This window comes from Protopterus annectens, chromosome 11.part0, assembly GCF_019279795.1.
Source record: "Protopterus annectens isolate FY-2018-M chromosome 11.part0, PAN1.0, whole genome shotgun sequence".
NCBI classification, from domain to species: Eukaryota; Metazoa; Chordata; order Ceratodontiformes; family Protopteridae; genus Protopterus; species Protopterus annectens.
Genome location: NC_056745.1, coordinates 853,336,069 through 853,353,568, shown reverse-complemented (window position 1 = coordinate 853,353,568; position 17,500 = coordinate 853,336,069). Strand labels below are relative to the sequence as shown.

The 17,500-nt window shown below is 38.5% G+C and overlaps 1 protein-coding gene across 2 annotated transcripts in view; it reads right to left on the bottom strand.

Annotated features, from left to right (window-relative positions):
• The window catches only part of HGF (hepatocyte growth factor), a 1,211,563-nt gene that overhangs the window by 231,933 nt on the left and 962,130 nt on the right, over positions 1-17,500 (bottom strand). For both annotated transcript variants that reach the window (XM_044088269.1, XM_044088268.1), the window contains exon 13: positions 9,120-9,225. In XM_044088269.1, coding sequence (XP_043944204.1) covers positions 9,120-9,225 — 106 coding nt within the window. The remainder of the gene's footprint in view (positions 1-9,119; positions 9,226-17,500) is intronic.

Below are 17,500 nucleotides of genomic sequence, written 5' to 3'. Positions count from 1 at the left end.
ATGCACCTTCAGTTTTGCATTCCAACCACAGTTGGCATAATGGCAAAATGGTTAAGGTTTTCATCTCCCGTTACCTCTGGACATTGCCTTTGCAGAGCTTGCATGTTCTTCCTGTGTCTCTGCTGGGTTCTTCCCACTCTCAAGAAACATGGGTGTTTCCATATCAGACTCAGCCAGCCATGGAGTTGTGAGCAGCATAAACTCTTGATGCTGCCTATTGGAGAAGAATTGTATAGAACAACTGCTTTGGGCATCACCTGTGGTGTGCAGTATTCTCAAGATAACATAACATAGATTGCAAACTGCACTCCATGTCAAGAGCAGACACTCAAAAGTGTAAAAATGGGCTTTTGCTGATTTGGTGTGATGGTAAAGTATATTAAACCAGTATTGTTTCTGCAAAAAAATTTAGACTTCACCAAACATGGGGCATATACATAAATAAGAAAAAAAAAAAACTTTTACTTCACTAAATGGTTAGCACTTTTGTGTTTACACATACTTTATCATGTAATTCTATGACCAAACTATGGACTTTGTATATATGCTAGTTAACACAATACCCAATCAAAGTTAGGTCCCTTACTTCCTGCATAACATCATGTCTGCACCCTCCAAAGATCAAGTCCTAAAAGCTTTGTTGATGTAAAAAACAATATCTCTAAGGGGCCTGTCAATATGCTTGGGTGCATCCTTGTCAGTATGAAGCAGTAATTTAATCTTTGACCATCACATATTTACAGTACTGAGGAACTCATTCTATGTCATGCAGCTTATAAACAAATGTATGGCATCTAGGTCAAGGAGGTCAGTGTTCTATTGCATTTGGCATTCATCAGACTCATCATTGAGTACAATGCCCCCGTTTGGTATGTAGGCAACCAGGCACAGCCAGGAAGTGGAACATCATAGAGGTTCCTCATTACTAGAATACAGGGTGCAACTAACATGTCCTATACAGACCACCTTAAAACCCTATCCCTGTATTGTGCCTCCTATAGACTGTTGATGGGAGATCTATGCCTGGCATACAAGGCATTGTTGGATCCCACTCTGATGGATCTCCTGTATATCCACAAAACAAATGCCACTGGAGTTACATGTTCTAAAGACTTTAACATTGCCTGTGATATAAACAGGACCTGCTGGAGAGAGAGGTATGTATCACAGAGGCAACACATTCTCTGGAAAAGGCTCCACATCCATGTGAAGCAGAGTTCCTCACTAACCCAGTTCAAGTGTAACATGGACAACTGCATGGGGAGCAGGACATTTATCTCTGATTTGGCACCTGTGTCTCTAATGGACACAGGTAGCCTGTGAATGGTTCATTTCCCAGGCCCCTTCTAGCACTTATCGAGGGTACAAGAATTTGTCAGAGATTTGGGATGCATGGCTAGGCTTAAAACAGCCCCGGTGGTAATTAGTCTAATATATACCTATGAACCCACGAACCTCTAGAGCTATCATCAAATTTCTGGAGCATGCCCAGATCCTAAAAAAGGTACTATTACAAGCAAACAGATGGTTCCAGTCCCATGTTCTAAAATGAATTATTTAACAATTGTAGAATCATATCCTTTGAAAAACATGGACACAGATGCACTTACCACATAAATGATGTAGCCTTCAGAAATGATACAGGGACCTGGGCACATTTGTAGTCAATGAACTGTCCTTTGCCCGTCATTTATCTACTGTGATTAAGACATCCTTCTACCTATCCCAACTGATTTTCAATGGCATGTCTTCTAGGTCCAAAATGTTATCATTCTTCTCCATTCCTCCCTTAATAGGTGCATAACAGAATATAATATTCCATTCAGCATGTACCTCTCTAGACACATGATCCAACTTGAAAGACCCTAATGCTTCTTCACTAAGAAAATCAAAAGCCTGAGTTCTATAACTTATGCAGAACACTTTAAAGGTCTTTCTCTCTCTTCTTTTTGTACAGGCTCCTACTGAGTGACCTCTGTCTAGCACACATGACCTTAAATGACTCTGTCTTACATGACCTTCATGCATATTCACAAAATCCATAACACAAGTGCATGTTTAAGAGACCCAAACCTCAAGAAAAAAATAAACAGAACTTACTGGTGAGGTTAATACTTCTCCCAAAGAACTACTCTTCTCTGGAGCAGACTTAACCTTCATATTAAATGATGTTGCTCCCTAACCATCTTCAAAACAACCTAGAGAAATGGATGGTTAACTGTGAGTTTACTCCAGGTCTAGTGACATAATCCCTTATAGAAATGTTGTTAACAGATAGTGGGAGTTACACTGGTTAGGTTGCAAACAACATATTCATTCAGCTGCCCAGCAATAACTTGTGATTGTATAAATCTAAAAATGTATGAGTGGAAGACTTACAAATAGCACACTTTAATAAACACAGCTGATAGAAAGTAGATGAGTTATATAATGTGACTGGTACACAGTGTGATACCAATGAACAGATGCAGCAGCATGAAGTGAAAGCAGGCTGTGGTGACTTAATCACTTAAAGGGCCAGATTCCAAAACACTTGCTGTTAGTGTAAGTGACTTACTTGGGTGTAAAGCCTATCTATAAACAGGCTTACAGCAGGAGCCAGATTCCAAATCACCAACTCTCATTGTAAGTGGTCACTTAGACTGAGACCATCTTTTTGGAATTAGGTCAAGTGTGTCAAAAATTGTAAAATGATACGGGCCACGTCAAAGATGGCAAGGCTAACATTAAAAGCAGACTGGCACAGGGATAGCATTGTGAAAATATCTGCTAATGAGCATATTATAATTGTTTCTAAAGGTTTCACTGACATAAACAGCAGTTTAGCTGAACACATATTCATACACTGATTTTGTCTCTGAAGACAGAATACACCAGTGAATTACAACAGAAAAACTTAGATGTTAGATTTGTATGTGCTAACCAAAGGATGACGAATGACAAGTAGAGAGTGGAAGCATCAGACTTATTTAAACTGATATTAAGGTGTCGCTGTTTGACAAGAGCCCCAAAAGGCATTTGTATATGATAAAAATGAGCACAGCCAAAAGAAAAAAAAAAACAAAAAAATTGTGACTGTTGACAGATACAACAAAGAAACTAATGGATTAAGCCAAAAATGACATAGAACAGGGTGCTTACATATGGGTTCGGAAAGCCTGTGCAGTATAATATTCTTTTATGTTTACGGTAGTGCTGTAAGGGTTGGAAAGACTCTATGATAATGAGTGCAATGAAGCAAGTGGACAATATCCCTAATGTCAATAATAAAAAAAGGAAAGGCAGGAGATGTAGATATTTGTGAAAAATGTATACTTACCATAAGCACCATACTTCTTACTAAGTAATACCCAGTACCATACAGGGAAGACAGTTTCACATCGCTAACAGGGAAAACAATAAATCTCTCAACTGTCCCTGCTTTCACAAAATGTTCCTCATACTTGTTCTGTCCCCTCATACATGTTTTGATTTTCTGGTAAATCAGTGAATTTTATGGCCGCTTATTAATGGCAGGCAATAGAGTTACATACATTGCACCAAGAAGAATGTTGATGACAAACCTGTTGTTCTATTAGCTTCTTAGGTGAATTAGAGAAATATTAAAACATTGTCCCTGATTTTGGGCCTTCCCCCTATTACTTTTGTCTTTTCCCAGAATTCATGAGCAAAGAAGTTGAGAGTTTTGGGGAGAGCACATTTCATTAACATTATCTGGGATTTAAGGACACAGATTGTAGCATGTAAACTATACAACAGGTAGGCACAGTGCATGCAAAAGAGAAAAAGAGAATTAGAGACATGCTTAGCCACAATGCAGAAGACTCATTATCAGCAAATTTGCATGTCTCTGAATCACTAGTAATTACTGCAAATGCAAATTTCAACAGTAATTACCACTTGTGGCCCACTCTTGGAAAAGACTTCCATATTCATTAACAACACCCATGCAAACATTCATTCATTAATTCATACATAGCCCCCCCCCCCCCACACACACACACAGTCATCATAGTTCACGTACATCCCAGAAGACATGAACACACACTGCTACACATATCCACATATTCACATACACCACCCCTACCTGTCTGATCAAAGTCATTAAGCTTACCTGTAATATGGTTTCTCCCATTCAGCTGAATGGGTGATTGCCAGTTTGTGGCTGGGATCATTAGCCCAGCAAACCATGCTATTTTATGTAGCCAAGTGATTCTTTGAATTTCCCCTCTGTGTAAGTCTCTGCAGGCATTTCTGGGTAAGACCACATGGCTAATTTACTTTAGCCTCTCCCCAGGAATGCTTCATTATCATTTAGCAAGGCCATCGAGATGGCTCATTGTGGTGATTTTACTGATAGTGTAAACTCACTGTGGATGGCTTGTCCCTGAACTGGAAAAGGTTACAAGGAGGGGTTGGTCACACATGTAGAGCTTACCATGCACAGTAATCCTTTCTGAATTCCTGGGACTGACTTAGCACAAGTACGACTGCAAAATGAAATGGAAGACTTTTCCAAGAGGTTCTTAACCATTAAAAGAAATGTTGTTGTTCCAAAGAAACACCTCCTTTTCAGAATGACCTCTGCACCATTTGTTTGTCAGAGAAGACGACAGATAAAGTGCTCTATGGAAAGTTTTACATACACTCACACACACACACACACACACACACACACATATATATATATATATATATATATATATATATATATATATATATATATATATATATAAGCAATTATTTAAATCAGCTTTCTGCATGATTAACAAAACAGGTGACTGACATTTGCACAAGATTGCTACATTGCAGTATTTAGGGAATATGCCCTTTTACCAATGTTGTGCGTTCTTGCATTTGAAACATATAATTAGCAGGTGTTGGGGGGGGGATCCTAGGGGTGCTTACCCACCTGCAACTTTTTTTTTCTCAATATTTTTGTGCCAGCAATTGCGACATTGACAAATGGGTTTTCGGATATTTTTAAAACACCTACTACACCTGTGTGTGTGTGTGTGTGTGTGTGTGTGTGTGTACATACATATATATATATATATATATATATATATATATATATATATATATATATATATGTCTGTGTGTGTCTGCATGTAAACGGAGAGAGTGACAGACAGAATTTATTATAGTCAACCAGCATGTTTTTTAAAAGATAGCTGGAAACTGATGGACCTGAAAAAAAGCTAAGCATATAGAGAAAAGATAAACACACCTGCACACAGGAGAAGACTCAAAGTCAGTTTTGAATGCCAGACCTCAGAATTGTGAGACACAGAACTTTCCATTGAGCCATCATGTTGCTTATGGATACTATCCACCTGTTAAGCAATAGTGGTAAAGATCACTTAAGGAAATCCACACAGTGCTTTAGACAGGACAAAGGAGAAGATTCAAGATAACAAAGATGTGTGTTTTCTTTAGAGAAGATTCTTCCAACTGTGGGCAAGTGACTAACAAGTATGTGCTACATACATCAACCAGCAACATGCATATGTGCTGAATTCTCTTAGGCTTCAAAACATGTCACAGCTCTGATGGTATCTAAAACTGCTAAACTAGTACTATGAGTTTTAATCAAATATCTTAGCAGTTCCATATCTGTTCTTTAGGCAGTGGATGGAATGTTACAGAACAGAGACCTAAATGTATAGAAAGGTGTGAATAGACTTTTAAGGCAACCAAAGAAATTATTATATTTCAAGAGGTGTTCAACCACATTGACTCCTGTGCCAGTTTGACTGTGATTTGATGTGATGCTTCACCTTACAGAATGAGCATACCTTGTATCCCGCATTACCAGATGGCACAGAAAAAAAAACCCACCTGCTTCTAAATTGCTGTCAGTGACTATACTGAATTATGCCAAGACTGACAGGAAATTCTTAGTCTAATCTTAACTGCATGGGAAAATAGATTTACATTAGTATAAGACTATCAGCCTTTAAAATCCACGTTTAGCCAAATAAAAGTTGTTCCATCATTGATAACAGCATGCCTTCAGTGCTGGGTAATGTTGCAGAAAGCACATTCCTGTGCTATTGAATATAGCAGAGCAAAATGTTCTGATGTACTGGCCTCCTATATCATATGGAAATGCAGAAGTAACAAACATAATTTACCTATCAGATGTGTATCACGCCGTGGTAACTATTGAAGCCCGAAAAGACTGACTAATCCTGAAGGTTAAAAAAAAAAACACAACAAAACAAAAAAAACACTCTTGCCACTTAGTTCAAGGCTATGTTTTTTTACCCCCTTTACTTTGCACTAATTACCCTTCTGGCTTAATTTGGTCACAGTTTCTTAACAAAGCATTGGATTGAGTGGCATTTTATGGTTATCTTATTGTACTCTACAAGTTAGAAACTGTACTTTAGAAGTTAAAAACTGTACCAGTGAAGAATACCTCTATCCAGAGAAAAAGCAGAAATCCAAAGTTCTCTCCTTGGCATATAAATCCCCTGCAAATGAATAGCCCAAGAATCGTCACTCTTTGCACTTCTCATTTTCAGACAGTAACACTATCTGTTTGTCAGTGGACTTTACTGTTTGGCTCTAGAGCAATATTTATAAAGCTAGAAAACATCTTGTTAAGAAACATATGAAGAGTTCAGGAAATATATCTCTAGTTTATAGTTTTTAACATTATTCATCTATGGACAAGCAAACAGAAGCTTTTAATAAAAGTGGTGCAAAATGTTTCACCACAAGCATTATTACACTCTTGGGAATAGCTGTCAATGCCATGGCAATGTATTGACATAGATATGTGCCATAATTTAAGAAGTAGCTAGTTAAAGCCTTTTGATTGTTCTTGGTAGGCTAATTAGGCTTCAAATGAATATTTTTACGTCAACAAAGCGTAATGCATGACTCATGTTAGGGAGGTGTGTACTCTCCCCATCTCCTAAAATAATATAATTATTTCCAAGTTCCAAAGCTCAGTGGTAAGTTAAAAAACACTTTCTCTGAAACCCATCTGACCTGTTGTGCTTGATCAAATGGACATTAACTAACCAGTGCATGACCAAACAAATAAATAGTATTCATTCAAACTATAAAGAAAGATGGATACTATATTTCTAATTGCCTTTGAAACAGATCCTATATGTGTAGGTTATTTGCAAGGGTTCCACCTAATCAGAGAAAACATATGCTGTGTTGTAGACAATATTCACAAAATGTAGCCTGCATAAATGGAGTTATTCCGGGTTTACATCTGAGATAGTTTAAACTTTCACAAAGCAGAACATTAAACATGTCACATTTACTCTCTGCCATCCAGATAAGGTCAGCTAGCTACAACATCAGTTAAATATTGAAGAAGAAAGTTTATGTAAGTTTTGAGGTCCAACCAGTCACCTCTGTAGTATAAGTCAGACGATTTTCATTTTGAATATCAAAACACAGTGCATGCACCTTACACAGCATCAGCAATGTCTGCCCTAAATTGGAACCCGAATTCCCATCCAGACTTAATGAAACTGGATGATACATGACAACTACTAATCATGGAATTCCAGAATACAAATGACAGCCTGCAGAGAAGTTTGCTATTGGCTGTCATTTACTCGTACTGGATGTAGAGAACTGACATGTAGAAGATGAGGCAGAATGTGCCATTTTATCATGTTCTCAAATGTGCCCAGCAGATAAAAACATAATTCATAGTGCCTACTTACTAAAAAGCCAGATGTTTAGTACAGTATGTTGAAGAATTGATAAAAGGCAAGATGCATGGGTATATATCCAAGGGAGGTGGATAACCAAAACCATCCTAAAAGAAATATGGATAACCAGAGTCAACATCAAAGTTGGTCCATTAGAACTACAATAAAGAAAGACAGATCATCAATGGCATACCCAAAAAGGATGGATGGTCAATGACATAGCAAAACAGGGAGAGATGATCACAGCTGTAGCAAAAAATGAATGCTGGGCCAGTGCTGTGTCCAAAGAAGGCTGGATGATTATATTCACAACCAAGAAGGATAGATGCCCAAGGGCATACCTCATGTATGGATAACCAAGGTTAAGACACTATATGGATAAATAACTAAACCTCTATCTTGGTCCTGAGGGATGCTGTCTTATATTTGACAGGAGTGAAGGTGTGTATCAAGAATGCAATAGATTCTATGCAGTACAGGATTAGAATTACTCAGTTTGCTGATTCCAGCTAAAGTCCCAAATCAAACATAGCCTCAAAGATGTTTTCCTGAGTGCACCAGCAGAAACCTGCAGAAAATGACCTTGTGAGGAGGGGAAAGTATGGGGAATTGCAAAAGAAAGCTGTAATGGCATGAACAACTGATGTTATAAAGAATCTTAACAGTAAACAGCACTTTTGAGATCCGGTCCAAATAAATTACTGAATCCAGAAATAATAAACATTCAGCATTTCAGTCAGGGATTTACTGCATTTTTTGTGCAAGTCATATGATAACATGTAAACAACAAATTACATAAGTGCATCTCAGGTTTGTAACTGAGAGTGACTATTCCTGTACATCTATTTATGATTACCTGGGTAGTCAGAATGTTTTTCTATTCATGATTCCTATGCATTGATTCATTTGTATATTTTGTTTAGTTTCTCCAAATCCTTAAATGTTTAGCTTTTTGTTAAACATGTAACATGAATGAACCATATTCCTAATCCAGGGCATAATTAAAAATCAAGTCTGCTTCAGTGTTTGCCAAAAGTCCTCTTCTCAGTACCTGCAGTTTACCCACAATTGCCTCATTCTATAGTTCATATAGGGTACCCGTGCTGGAAACATATCCAAATGTTTCGATATTCTTTTGTATTACCTCAGTTACATCTTATCTCTCTGTATGGATCCTTAGAAGTATTTAAAGCACAAAATTCAGTCAGTAATTACACAAGAGAAACTAGTCAGCTGCAGAGGGCAAAATTAGAGGCTGGGTAAAAAGAAAAAAACTATACATGTCAATGTGCATACTTTGCAATGGGAATGTTTACACAATACATGACTGGAGATTCAATTCTACATATTCACACTCAAGATAAACCTTTCTGCTGCAAGTACTCTGCTTTATAATATTCCCCAGAGTGACTAAATGATTTTTTTATTTACCTGAAGCGTATGCTGACCATCCAACTTGCTTCTTGTGGTCTGGCATTATGCCCTCCAACTATTCTTACTTGTATATTTGAGGAGCACTTCAAGGGAGGATACACATCTGAAATGAAATCCAGGGCATTATTTCTAATAGAAACCAAATGTATTTCATTATATAGTTACAGTCAAGAGGAACAGAAGATTAGATTTATGGTTCCTATGATAGCAAAACAGCTCTTTGTGACTCAATCCATGTATCAGACTTTGTGTTTTCTTTTCAACAGATGGAGGCTTTATTACTTCAGTCATATATTAATGTAGATTTTAGAAAAAGGATAATTTTAAATCCATCATTATTCTTTATGTAGACAAATATCTTACATGAATAAAGATTTATCACTAATGTTTAAATAAAGGGTTAGGACCTTTTTATACCACTAAATACAAGTAACACTGAATAGAAGCAGAGTTCCTACTAATTCTAAACCATGTGCTGGGGGGCATAAACACGAGTATATCAGAGAGCAGTTAGCTTTTTTATCCTATAATACTACTGAAAAACACATACTTTGTTTACTTATTTGGTAATCAGATTGGTTACTTGATTATAACCAATTATTTGTTTTACACAACCAGCTCCATGTCATGGAACAAAAACAAATGTGAAATGATACAGACAGAGACTACAAACAGCAGCAGTGATGTCAGTACAGTACAGAAAAAATACTCAAATACTAAAGCAGGAATTAGAGGTAGTATAGGTATTTTTAATTTTTATTAACTTGTAAAGTCTGCCAAACCATCTTCCATCTTTTTAGCTGTGACCCAGAAATAAACGTCTGACTAAACAACATTCTAAGCATATCTACTGGTCATATGCAGGAGGAGCAAGAGATCAAACATGTCGGATGGACAATGGACCTTACATTTTATTTATTTATTTATTTATTTTTGTTCCTAGAGAAGTGATCAGAGAGAATGGACCTCACAACTGAAGCAGTGAAAATCAAGGAATGGAAAATGGACCTTTTTTCACTCCTCAACTTAGACGAGTTGATTAGAGGTAACAGGTCGGGGAATAGCAGCAAGCACGGCACGTGCAAGCTATGGTTCTGGGCTTAAGGGTAAGGCAGAGTGCAGTGTGAAGGCTGATAGCTTATAGTTTAGGCCTTCTTTTCTACATCATACCTGCTACTTACTATGATTTTATCACTATGATCTTTGCCCTCAGATTTAGCCCTGCTCCTTCTAACTTTACTAATTTTCCTTATAATAGTAGACAGTTTCAAAGAGAATATATTGCTATATAGCAAAACCAAACTTTACAAAGATTCTTTATTACTAACTTTATGGATTATAATACCTGAAAATTTTCTGTTTTGAAAAGTAAGAAATGTCTTCCCCTTTATTAATCTACTAGTATGATTTTTAAAGACCAATGTTGTGACTTTTATTGCTTAGACATTGAAAAATATTTGCTATACTCTCAGGTCAAAAAGGAGGAATGCTACTAGAAAGGAATATATTTCAGAATTACAATTAATAGGGAATCTTAAGACAGTTCAGGCAATGCAACAAAGCAGTTCTAGCTTTTTGGGAAATAAATGTCATTAATATTTTCTTCATCAAGACTTGATTATGTTTTTTTTTTCAGTGCTACATCTTAATTATAAATAGTTATATACTTTAAATGCATTCTTTCTATCATGTTATTACAGACAATGGTGCACACAGTGCAAAAGTTACATGCACTCAATCTGTTTATAGCATTCAAGCACTTCATGGCAAAACATTCCATAATAAAAAAAGCTCAGAAAATGCAATATATTGTTAGTCAAGAAAAAGAAAAATAAAATGAAGGAAGGCAGACATATGGAATGTGTGTAACAAACCACCATTTATCAGAGTTCTAGGGGCTATGCAATGATTAATGCAAAAATATGCTTCAAGTGCAGTTATAGTTAAAAATTAACAGCAGGGGTGGAGGTATTCAGAAAGATTTATTATACCACAGTGCTGTGCTAAATAATGCAGATGGATTAGCATGACATGGGCCACAGCTGATTATGTATGAATGATAGCCAATATAACACTGGCATCCCAGAGCATGACTTGCATAGCAAATGATTATAGACAATTTTAATGGCTCATATCATGCGACCTCACGACTGAAGTAGGAGTCACAAGAATGTTGTGCACCACATGCCATGCATATTCAAACTGCAACAAGGTACCTATTTTCCTTTTTTTTAAAGAATAGAGAGGGGATGTAGCAAGGAGCATTTGTGTAGATGAAGGCTGGTATTGGGAAAGTAGCAGGAGTAGACAAGGCAACATGTTCTGCAGGCAGAGACTGTCAGAGGATGAACAGCCACAAAAGATGGAATGAAAGTAGAGACAGGTGCAGACATACATGGGGGCAACTGGTGATACTGTGGACCAGACACCAAATGTGTATTGAAAGTGGCACTCAAGGAAGAGAAACACAATGATCGAGGAGAGGTAGGGATAAGGAGGACTTGCTTGACCACCCTAAAGTGTAACACACCTAGAAGTTAGCCATCTCCATGGCTGATATCACATGCAGACATTATTTCTGGCTGCTCAGTGAATGGGGCCATCCAGCAGTATGACTTTCAGCTGGGCATAGAGATACTCCAGGGTGCCAGTGCAGGTCCAGCTGTCAACCCAACAAAGCCATGCCCAGTTACTACACCAGCCTCTAGGTGACTTGTGGGTACCCCTTCCTCTGGCCCATTGTTAGAAGAGTAAGCTCTGCCCTCGTTCTGAGAAATAGTCAGTGAAGACAATAGTGAGCCCTGCAGGTCACCTTCCACAAGAATGTATTATCAATTCCCTGTTTAACAGAGACTAACAGCTAACAGATGTCAAACAGTGCTTCTTGTTGTTGTCAGTAAAGCACAGTGTTTGTCTGGTGACAAAGTATTAGCTGACAGGCCTGTGAACTCCAGATAGGGATAACCATAAATAGACTGATCTGCATGTCATGGGAATGAGAGAATGACAACAGCTTGGAAAATCCATTGTACCAGAGACTGAAACCTTGAGGTGTCTCTCAAGATAATTCAACAAATATTAATCCTTATTACATCCCTACCTATATTACAGGCTGGAGATATAAATTCCAATCCATATCCTTTTTCTCTTCCACTTCAACCTAGCCTAATCTGTTCAAAAGCCTCACTATGGCCTACATGAACATTGCCAGCATTAATAATAAATGGTCCCAGCTTGAATCTGGTCTAATCAGTATCCATCTAAACTGATATATATGAATCATGGTTAAAATACTCTGCATACACTCCAGCTTATTTCACCTCTAACTGGAGTATTGTCATGGATACTAGACCCTGTCTTTGTCAAGGAGGTAGCAACATCCTGTTAAAAAATAAAATATGAAAATCTGTCTCCATATTCTAATAGCAAATAGCAGCTCTACATTAATGGAAAATCCTAATTGTGTCTTCCACATTTGTACTTTGGAGACATGTTAAGCTTTTATTGAAGCTGTTAACATTCTTCCACAGTCTTCTGTTTCCTTGCTAGAAATTACTTTAATATTCTTGGGTACAACAAAGGTCAAAATTGATATTGTTAGGTGATTTCAGTCTAGACTGGCTTGGTACCCTTAAGGCAAAGCTCAGCAGAATTGCTTCAGCATACCTGACTCATATGGTGTCTGAGTGGATGAGGCCCATTCTCTGTACCTACAAATTCCCTCTTCTGGATGTAGCATCAACTAATTTACATGAAAAATCACACCTACTCTACATGCTTCCCAACACCCTAGTGACCAATGCCTCATATGTGCATCCTTGTCCTATAAATATAAGAAGTACCCATCAACTATGGTCCATACCAGAACTATCCCTCGCAATTCTTTTAACACCCTGTTTGATGAACTTAGGTGCTTTGACTTGTCCTCTGTTTGCAACTGTTCAGACACAGTTTCTGTATTTGCTACCTTTTTCTAAGTTATTTCCCATCCAAGATAGACTCAACCCCCTTACAAAATTCTGATGTCAAGCTTCAACCTCGCCCTGGTTAACCAAAAAAATTCAGACAACTTATGAAAGATAGAGATCAGTCCTGGTCAGAATGTAAAGCTAACTCCTCCTGCTATGACAACTATAATAAGTACACAGACCCTAAAAAGACACCATGCTAACAACTAATCAAGCCAAAGCAAAATACTGATCACTCCAAAAGCCCTTACCTTGGGAGCTCCAATAAAATTTAGAAAGTCTTAAAAACTCTTGCCTCTACTAGCATTTTCCTCAAGTCAAGCACATAAATTAAACTTTTACCCTTCCTTGGTTCATTACCAAATTAAAAAATGGATAATTAATTTCTATCCATCAATGCATCCATCCATCCATCCATTGACAACTCTTGTTTCCCATTTCTGCATATGAGGTAAGGGTACAAATTTGACAATGATAATTAACTAGAGAAAAGGTTCACACTGCTGGGTGGCTAACCCTGCCACAGTAGTTCTTCAATACCACACACACGCATGTACCCACACACCTGTGGCAAGTTTATTGTGTCCAGTACATTTTCTGCACATCTGTGGAAACCATTATATGTAAGTTTGTTTTTTCAGCCATTAAGTCTCTGCATTTTAGGACTTGCTGTAGTGGGTCCCGACATTTCAAATGATTACCATATTGTAGTGCCAGAAAACCAAAATTTTATGAAAAACGGACCAAACATAGGAAGCAAAAATGTGGACATTCTGCAAAAATCTGTACAGTTGAGAGGTATGGCCAGCACCTAATCCCATGATACAGTAGGACCTGACTGTCAGTGCCTAGCACATAAGCCTTGACTACAGTAGAATCTGATTGCCAGTGCCTAGCACATGAGCATGGACTACAGCACAACCTGATTGTCAATGCCTAGTACATAAACCTGGGATATAGTAGAGCCTGAATGCCAGTGCCTAGCTCATAAGCATGGGCCACAGTAGAACTTGATTGTCATTGCCCAACATATAAGCATGGGCTACAGCAGAACCTGTTTTTCAGTGCCCAGCACATACGATTGGGTCACAGTAAAACCTGTTTGTCAGTACCCAGCACCTAAGCCTGGACTACAGCAGAACCTGGTTGTCACTGCCCAGCACATATGCCTGGGATACAGTAGAACCTAATTGTCAATGCCTAGGACATAAGCATGGGCTACAGTAGAACCAGATTGCTACTGACTAGCACATTCGCCTGATTTATGGTAGAACCTTACTTCCAGTGTGTGCAGAACCTTATTTCCAGTGTCTAGTACATAAGCCTAGTTTACAGTAGAACCTGGTTGTTAGTGCCCAGCGCATACGGCTGAGATACAGTGGAACCTAATTGCCCATGCCTAGTATATAAGGCTACAGTAGAACCAGATTATCGGTGCCTACCACATAAATTTGGGATACAGTAGAACCTGATTGTCAGTGCTTAACACATAAGCATTGATTAAAGTAGAACCTGATTGACGGTGCCTAGCACATAAGAATGGGCTGCAGCAGAACCTGTTTATCAGTGCATAGCACATAAGTATCAGCTACAGTACAACCTGATTTGTCAGTGCCTAGAATGTAAACCTGGGCTAAGTAGAACCTGATTGTCAGTGCCTGGCATATAAGCATGGGCTAAAGTAGAGCCTGATTCTTTGTGCCCATCACATAAGCATGGGCTACAGTAAAACCTGATTGTCAGTGTCCAGCACATAGGCATGAGCTATAGTAGAACTTGATTGTCATTGCCTAGCATGTAAGCCTGGACTAGAGTAGAATGTGATTGCCCCTGTGAAGATAGGTAAAGACTGCTAGCCTAGCCAGATAGAATTTTGTAGATAATTCTGTCATTTGTAAATATTAATATAAGCCACATGCTTGTTCTGTTAAATGGGAAAAAATGCTGTTAGATGTGGAACTGCAAAAATATAACAACAGTGCACTCTGCTGTAACAAAGCCGATAAGTCAATTCTTTGATGTCAAAAAGTTAATGGCTAGAATTTTCATGTATAATTTATTTTATTGCTCTGGTTCCTGACCAGATGCAAGATCAAAGAGACTATTAACCTCTGAGAGTCTGTTAGCCTGGGAACCAGAAAGAAATGATGTAATCTGAAATGAATCAGTGGTACTGTGTTATCAATTTAAGGACAGAAAGAATGAGAGCATTATAGCATTTGCCTTGAGAACATCCAACATCACCAGCACTGTCTGTATCTATACGTAAGTAGGATCTTAGACTTTAGTGTTTCTTTTAAAAATAGCTATGAATTAGGAAGATTAGACTAAGTGTTTTTCTGTGTTGATGTCAGAGCTATTCTACTGTATTATTTTTAAGCATTTTCCTGTGATCTCTGAACTCTTGACTGCCACTGTGTAGTAAGAAGTATTGTCTTGTGTTTTTAGTATTTATTATTAAATATTTTAAACATTTCAACTGTGGCTGTTTTGTGTAGAGATAATTTAAGCTCTAAGAGTACATTGCATGTATATAGTGATACTGTACCAAGTCACTCCAAATATGCTTTGTTGTTCAGTCACACTTACCATTTGGATAATAATATTGCAGAGTAATAATTATACCCCCTTTAATAAGGGTCTTTTGAGTAGCTGATAAATATTACCTGGGTGGTGGCAGTGATTTCTACCATATAGACTGGGTAAAAGTGGCACAGCTGGAGAACCTGTGCCAGTCTTCCCCAGGAGTGTCTGTGTGGTTATATATAATTCTTATCTCAAAGTGTGTGTGTGTGTGTGTGTGTGTCAGCTACTTGGGTAGAGACATGAAGCACTGGTTGGACAGAGAGGGTGCTGGAGGTTTTAGCTTGCCCACTAGGCGGAGATCTGGACCCTATGGTTGTGCCAATGGGGTCTTATTGGGAACATGGACAGAAAGGGAGAAACCAGCCACAGACAGACTGTGATCTCTGTGTGCTCTTAAGGGAAATTGTACTTTACTGTGTGTGTATTTATTATCCTTTCCCTATATGAATGCCCCTCACTGGTGTTAGTGGTGAGGATTGAGGCTCCTTGATTGCTGGGCCAGTGCACGAGCAGCTCAAATGGCTTAGTGGTAACATATTAATTGTTTGGCAGTGGTGGGTTATCCACACCACATATTAATTGGTTGGCAAATACTAATTGGCTTATAGTGGTATGGGTAGAGTGAATTCCTGTAGCTTCTGTACAGTGATCACTGAAGGTGTTTTGTACTCTAAATCAACCATGCAGTGAATACTCAGCATTCAGATCACAATTGTTTTATTTCTTTTGTTAGCTTAGTTAGTTAGGGAGAGCAGGCAGCATATCAGCAGATGAGTATGGAAATCTGACAAGGAGCCAGCTGGCTGAGATGTGCCAGGCTAGGGGACTGGTGCATGGACACCTAAGGCAGACATGATTGTAGCTTTGGTCACAACTGCATCAGAAAACAGCAACCAGGAGGACAAGCAGACTGGCAATGGAGATGTATCACACTCCAGGAATGGACCGCTCAACCTTTCTGCAGAGGACTTAAAAATCCATCTGGAGATAGAGAGATTTGAGTTGGAGGACAGGCGTGTGGAATTAGAAGCAGCTGAGAGACTGGGGCATCTAGAGAGTGAGGAGAATGAGAAACTGACATTTGCATGCTGAGGAGAATAAGAAACTGCTAAGTCTGGAAGCTGAGGAAAAAGAGAGGCAGAGGCAGCATGAGAAGCAGATGCTGACTCTTCACCAGAGTCATGGAGGTAATGGGGAAGGGAGTAACTGGACCCCAAAAGCACAAAAGGTCAGTACATTTCTTCTGCATTTTAAAGAGGAGGATAATTTTAAAAGTTTCAGTCATATGTTTGAGAGGATATGTAAACAGTATGATGTTGACCAAAGGCTCTGGGTTCAGTTCTTGACTCCCTTGCTCCATGGTAAAGCTGTAACTGTGTTGTCTAAACTTGCTGATTGTGAATATTTTGACTATACTGCTGCTAAAAATCACTTGTTAGAATGTTTTAAGCTAACACCTGAAACTTATAGGAAAAAGTTTTGAGAGCATAGACGCAAGGCAGATGAAAATGTGTGTCAATATGTTGCTGAACTGAGCACTTATTTTCATAGGTGGGTGAGTGGATGTCAGATCAACACTTTTGAAGGTCAGGCAGACCTTTTTGTGAGGGAACAAGCCCTTAGCACTTTGCCTGAGGACATGAGGATCTGGTTAGCTGATAGACAATGTGCTACTTCAGATGAGTTGGGGAAGAAGGGAGATGTATACCTAGCAAGCAGGGCATCCCTGCACAGAAAAGGGACCCCCAGTACTGCTCATGGGTCTAAAGAATCCCATGATGGGCAGCACAGACTGCCCCTACAGAATCTGTCAGTAGCAGGGGA